This window comes from Drosophila sechellia, chromosome 3R, assembly GCF_004382195.2.
Source record: "Drosophila sechellia strain sech25 chromosome 3R, ASM438219v1, whole genome shotgun sequence".
NCBI lineage: Eukaryota > Metazoa > Arthropoda > Insecta > Diptera > Drosophilidae > Drosophila > Drosophila sechellia.
In genome coordinates this window covers 24,276,667-24,283,456 of record NC_045952.1, presented here as the reverse complement: position 1 = coordinate 24,283,456, position 6,790 = coordinate 24,276,667, and the positions used below count along the sequence as shown (strand labels likewise).

Genomic DNA, 6,790 nt, shown 5'->3' with positions numbered 1-6,790 from the left:
TTAACGTTTATTGACCAATATTGATTCTCGTGCGTCTAGGCTACAAAACACATTACTAGTTTCAATCGAAACCTTGACTGATTGACCCGGGCCAACAAACAATTTAGACCTGTAATTTCAGAAATTGCTACCTCACTAATTGGATGCCGAAACGACAAATAGTGAGTGGAACACACCTCCAAAATTGATTGATACACGTTCTAAGAGAGCGGCCGAAGAGAGAACCACCTGTTGGCGCAGATTCAATGTCAGCTTATTTGAGCACTGGTAGCTCTGAATTCTGTTAGTGTTGGAGATCGAGGCTTTTGATATTCAACTCTTTGGGGCTCCCCCGATGATGACGTCGACCCATGTGGCGCTACCAGCTCTTCACTCTCTTTTTTTTCTCAACAGGTGAGATATGGTACGCGTGGCGATCGTCGGTTCGTTGCCGAACGAAAAACGAGCACTGCCGAAGTTGCTAAAACGGTTCCATTGGTCCGCTCACTTCGGAAGCGATATTCCGGCAGTTTGTACTCGCAGTGCGTGTCGCTAGGTCGTCGCTGGTCGCTTATCGCTCATACGCCCCATGCTTTGGATATAACTTCACCGTTAAACCGAGAAATTTCGGAATGCGAAAAAAGTTTCGGAAAGCAAAAGTTCAAAGCAAATAAAAAAAAGTTCAAGCCGGGGCTTTAAGGCCAGCTCATCGCATTTGTCGAGCGGAAATAAGTGTTAATTGAAATATAATGTATGAATCTATTTTGGCCGAACGTTACGTCAATATGTCATGTGAAAAAACAGCATAAATTTCAGTCCAACATGTGTTTTGCTCTTCATTAAAGTAAATAAAAGATTTGCACAACCAGAATCAATTCCGAGCTGGAATAATGGTGTCAATGGGTGGTGGCTGCGCATGACTTACCAGGCTTACCTGGCTTATCAACCGTTATACCGCTGATAGCAGATATATTCAAATAAACATTGAAATAATTAAATGAGAGGGACAGCATATGGGGTTAAGCCTCGTTTCGACCAAAGTCGTCGCCCTTAGCTTGCAGTTTTATGTGTGTATATCGTGTTTTCTTTGCTCTTATGCTGTTTTTTCGCAACATCGTATGTTTCTTTTTCCCATCGTCGCTTTTTCCGCATGTTTATCGTACCTACGCCTCACACTCTCTTCCCGATACAGTCGACTCATTCTCTCACTTTGGTGAACTTTTTTGGCAAACGTTGCGTGTATTCGCCTAAACTTATTATTTAATGGACGCGTATAAATAAGTTGGCAAATCGAACCAGAGTGAAAAGCGTGTGTGACCCACTGAGCCTAAAGTGCATTTTCTACCGTATATTCTAGCAGCAGCAAAATATGGCCACAACCTGCATGCCGCATTTCACGGAATATTTTCAAACCACCACCCAGTCAGAGTTACCAACAAATGAAAGTGCCAACAGCAGCAGCGGCAGCAGCGGCAGCAGCAGTGGCTGTAGAGAACCGTCCAAAACCAGTGGCTTCTTCTACAGCGCCAGCACACACTACCAGAGCAAAGTGCAGCAGCTGATCAGCTTCAGCTTCACCTCATCGTTCCACCTGCTCTTCATCACCTGCATACTGAGCATCAGCAAATTCTGCAATGCGGCAGCGGTAAATGCCGCCCATGTGACCGCTGCCACGCCCACTCCCAGCGAGATAATGCACAATCTGAGCGGAGCGGCGCTGCTGGAGCGTCTGAAAGCCAGTACTCTGGGACCCACCCTCGATCAGCTGAAGCATCTGGCTCCTGCGGCAGCCAACAGCATTAGTCCAGGTACAGGATCTGGTATGGGAATCGGGATGGGCAGCTTTGGCAGCTCCATTAACTCGGTGCTAAACGGAAATCCTCTAAAGTTCCTGAATGTGTCGGGCAAAATCGGCACTCCTTTGGACATATGTAAGTTTTTACAAGCCCACTAACTTGTTCCTAATCATAAAAGGGGTTATTTCTAGAAGTTCTTAATTCTAAAAGTACTGGAATTGATAGTTCTTTTAGTCACTCTTTTTATAAATTCTATTTGTATTTCTTTTTATGATTCATGAAAGGCTTAAAGATTCATATATTGCCGGCTAATTATAAGAATTATGAGTCGAGTATTAACATCACGTCACAAATTTATCTTTGACCTTTAGTTTCCTTTTCAAATTCGTCGGTTTTTGGGTAATAACCATATTACTAGAAGCAATAACAAATCAACAGAAATAATAAGAAATAAATATAATGAAGGTTCAAAGAAATCATACCTATGTTGAAATTTTCTATCATAGCTAAACTAATCATTCTTGTAAGAGTAACTGTATTTTAAAAATCTTTTAAAAAAGCTATCAATGTTGAAATCATAACTAAAGTGATAAAAAATCATGGTTCGACTTCATCGGATCTTCTCCTTCGATTTCTGCGAGTGTAAGGGGATGCGGTGTTTATAGTTGGAGCCGCCGCCTCTCTCATTTCGGGCGATCATGCCACCAGCCACGGCTCCATGTGTACATATGTATGCATACCCCGATTTCCAGTCCGACTCCGATTTTAGCTAAGACTCCGACTCCGACTGACTCGGCTCAAGTTTTATTTATGTGAATTTTGTTGCCACCCGAAAGCCAAAGCGTCTGGCAATGCCAGTAAACTGCACTACCATTTCCATGTCTCAACATTCCACATCGTCATACGATTTCCAGACTGCAGAGCTCTTTCCCTTTTCTCCCCCTGCTCCATGCTCTTTTTTGTCGGCAGAAACCTTTTACTTTCCTCTACACTCGCCTCAGCGTACACTGAAATAAAAGTTCCACTACAACTTAGGCTTAAAGTGACTGAAGTAGCGCGATAAAATGGAGTGCTGCATACTTTTTGGCGTGCTACATATGGCATTTAAAAAAAGAGTTTATTAAATTTCAGAATTTATGAATTTTCTCCCGGTGTACACTCTTAGCTTGTTCTGCTTCCCCTTATAATTATTCCGTTTTATGCTTATTTTTTGTACCGGCCGGCATCGCTACATGAAGCGAATGGAGCGCCACTTGAAGACTGAAACTCCGGCGGCTCTTGTGAAACTTTCAGAGAGAATACCGAGAAAGAGAGAAGAGGAGAGAAACCGTGGTACACGGGGGAGCAGAGAACAAAAAGAGCAACAAGTGTCTGATTCTTGGAGTTTCTTGGCCTTGCACACTGGTCAACGTTTTTTTTGTAAATCAATACGAGCACGTGGCAGATATGCATACTACTCCAATAAAAACTGGAAATAGCTGATCTTGATATTTATTTTGATTATTCCCCATTCAGAAGTAATTCAAGCGCTTTAAAACCCAAGATATGGCTTAGCTTTTAAAAAAACATAAACAGAAGATGGACTGACGAAGTAACTTTGGTTTCAAACGCGGCTGTTTGTAAATGATATTGAATAAGCAGGCAGTTTACATAAAGGCCTACGTAAAACATTACCATTCAAATTTGTAAGAAAATTGTTGAATAACAAATTTAAAGTACCTTGTAGAACCTAAAATTCAATAGACCCTGATTAAATATCAGGGCATGGTATCGAATATTTACCATTGTGAGTCTGAATATTTTAAAGCGATATGAAAAATGAAATAGGAAGAGCAGTAGGGGAATCACAAATGGTTGGACTCCAAGCAAGTTTGTTTTTAATCTTCAACGAAACCTTCAACTTGGCTAAAAGCCAAAATTAATAACGCTGGGTCATTATAATTAGCCGCAGCTTTAAGGTTAAAAGCAGATGATTGAAAGTGGGACTAGCAAATTATAAACCGTTGCATCATAAGATAGTCTGCCATCAATCTATGTCAAATGTATTTTCGTGCTTTTAAGTTGTTTCTGGCCCACTCCTGTGTGTAAATGCATTTCCGCTGTACTTTTGACAGTTTTAATATAAACCAATAGCTCAGGTGCCAAATAAATCGTGAGACAGGTTTTAATCCGATTTATAGGTCATGGCATGACAGTAATTTCCGCCCAACTAAACTTGGAGTAAGCCAAAACGAAATCATTGCAAACTACTCGGAAGGACAAAATTGACAACTCTCATTTGTCAGCAAGTTCTAGGCACGTCCTTGACAGCTTTAATGACTGCTTTTAAACTGACTTTTCCCAGGCATCGACTTCCTGGCCGAGCTGATTTATTTCAAAATCGAATTTAAACAAGTTTGCAGGCGACGATGGCGAGGAAAAAAACTCTCGGCCAGTCCCAACTTGGCCGGGACATTTATAATTAACTTGGCTAATTACGCATGGAATTTGCACGTGCTCTCTGGATCCAACTGTCCCTGATACAAACTTGGTCCCTTAACTGGAGTTGGCTGCATTACCGACCGTCTGCCTTAATTACAAAAACATTTGCCATTATGTATAATTATGAGGCACGAAAAAAATATCATTTTCTTTTGCGCTTTTACTGAAAACTGGTTTCCAACACTAATGGAAGCCAACAAAATGCACTGCAATTGTTCGTGCTCGAGTGACAAAATTCATAAGCGATGCATGCAAAACACAATCGGACGGTGTTAACTGTATCTCAATGCTAGCCTAATGAGATCTGCCACCGAAGTGCGAGGGTCAGACCTTCGTTAGCCTTCTATTTCCCACACAGCCCAGCGAATTTCTCTTTTCAAATTGGTTTTCTATTTTCGGGCATTCAATTAAAATATTACGCATACGCAGCGTTGGCGTGAATTCAATTGCAAGGCAAAAAAAAAAGGTGGCGTGATTTGTTGGCTAGCATTAGCATTAGCTGGGCTGTCAAAAAATTCCCACAATAGATACTAGGAAAGTGCATTCATTAGAAATTCAGCAGAGCATATTCTCGCCCGGCGCTATATCTCACAACAAACAGTTGATGACGTTGGCGAAATTCCAAAGCGCCTGTAAGGAACATCATTCATTATTAGCAGATAGTACTGAGTCATCCTAATGCCATTTTCGACGCTCATGCGACTTTGGCCAACAGATGTGTGAGTAATTGTTATTGTTGTTAATCATGTTGTTTGACTGTTTTGGTCGGCTATGACGTTAGCGATCAGGCCACCTTTTTTTTCACATTCAACAGAAACTGAAACAGCAACAATAACAAGACACTCGTACTGAAGCATATCCAACGAATTCACATCTCTTGCCAACATTTAAGAGCAGTTTCGATAGTTTCTCTTATGCTTTTTTAACTTTAAAGAGCCCACGTGCTGGTCGTTTTTTGCTTTTAAGTTCAGAGTTGACGATCCCCTTCAGAGAGGGCAAATTTTACTGGTTGGTATCCAAAGCGCAGTGCTCACATGATTATACAATTATTATTTGTTGATTATTTTTTTATCGTCGTGCCAAAGGTACCCATTTTTATCAGCCCATATGTTATCTCCACAGCAGTGGAAAAAAAATCACACGAAATTATTAAAATTATGAGATAATACGATATGAGATAAAAGACCTAAGCAACTATGTAATTGCATAGAGTAATTCTGACTCATCTAAACTATTTGAACTAAAAAAACCAAAATCAAAAAACTAAAACCAACTACGTAGCTATGACTTGCTTTAAGTGTTAAGAAGATAACAAAATTTATTAATCTTCCGCTTACCTAGGAATTGAATTTATGAGTAAGTCGAAATTTATTTTTGCAATAAAAACTATAATAATAGGTACCAAAACATTACGTGGTATTGATAAGGCGTGTGCAAAATAGTAGTACTCGTATCTTTTGATAGTGCTGTTTAGTTTTGATTCTGCCCACCCAGAAGGTTATCTGTCTTATCTGAAGTGCCTAGCGCTTACAGATAGTCAGATAACTAACTAACTAACTAATCTACAACGAATAGTTGTGATTAAAAATCGAATACGTATTCAATTCAAAAGTGCCAATATGAAGTTTGTACAACCATTTGGTTGCCATTACAGTAGTAAAAAGAACGTTAAATTAAAACTATTTAAAATACTTGGAAAAATAATTAAAACCTATTTGTCACTTTTGACCTGAAACTACAGCTTTGCAACAGTTAATAAAATTAGGAATAAACAGATAATAAATCTAAGACATTTGTTAGCACCTAACTAAGCAGCTGACCCCTATTAATGAACTTAAAATAGTAGGATTAAAGATTAACTACATGAATTTCAACAAACAAAGTTTTAGGACACAATTAAGTAGGCACGAGGCACAATAAAAAACCTAAATTTACGCAATCATTAGCAATTGAATTTGGTTACCCATCCTTCAATAGCTTTAACTAGTCAGTAAAAAACGGAAAGCCAACAAAATAATGATTAAACTTTTTGAACCAATGCGTTAAACAGTGTTATCAATTTGAACTGCTGTTTAGGTGCAATGTTCTCGCTATCAAAATTATCTAAACTCGAAATATTTCGGCTAATTTGCGTAATGCCACACAGTTATTGCGGTGTAGTTGACCATGGTCGAATCGGTGATTAATCACCGACTATTAATAGGATTGGAGGCGTAATCAAATCAGAGGGTGTGGTGGGGGTAGTTTAGGCACAATCGCCGACAACCTTTCGGGCCATTAATAAAACATTTATATTGATTTGAACTCTGATTGACTTTTGCGCTGATTTCTGTTTATTATTTCGCCCTCTTGGCTAACCAAGACAGCCCTCCTGTCATGCCCTTTGCTGTCATTGAATTAATGGTGCGAGATTTTCATGTGAAATACTTTCTTCTTGACCAGCATTTTCTTTCCTGATTGATTCCTGCTCCAAGTAAAATAAAACTGTTCAATGAACTTCGCATTAAGCATTTAATTGGCCAGTTGCCTCTGCA

General features: G+C 39.6%; 1 protein-coding gene across 6 annotated transcripts in view; it reads left to right on the top strand.

Annotated features, from left to right (window-relative positions):
• Positions 1–509: 509 nt before the first annotated feature.
• Positions 510–6,790, top strand: part of LOC6616960 (low-density lipoprotein receptor) — a 40,521-nt gene continuing 34,240 nt past the window's right edge. For 5 of the 6 annotated variants that reach the window (XR_004362124.1, XM_032722239.1, XM_032722236.1 and 2 more), the window contains exons 1-2: positions 510–730; positions 1,337–1,910. Coding sequence is in view for 5 of the 6 variants with exons in the window: in XM_032722239.1 (XP_032578130.1) it covers positions 1,349–1,910 (562 nt within the window). In the remaining variant the exon portion in view is untranslated. The remainder of the gene's footprint in view (positions 731–1,336; positions 1,911–6,790) is intronic. The other variant, XM_032722237.1, reaches the window with a different exon arrangement.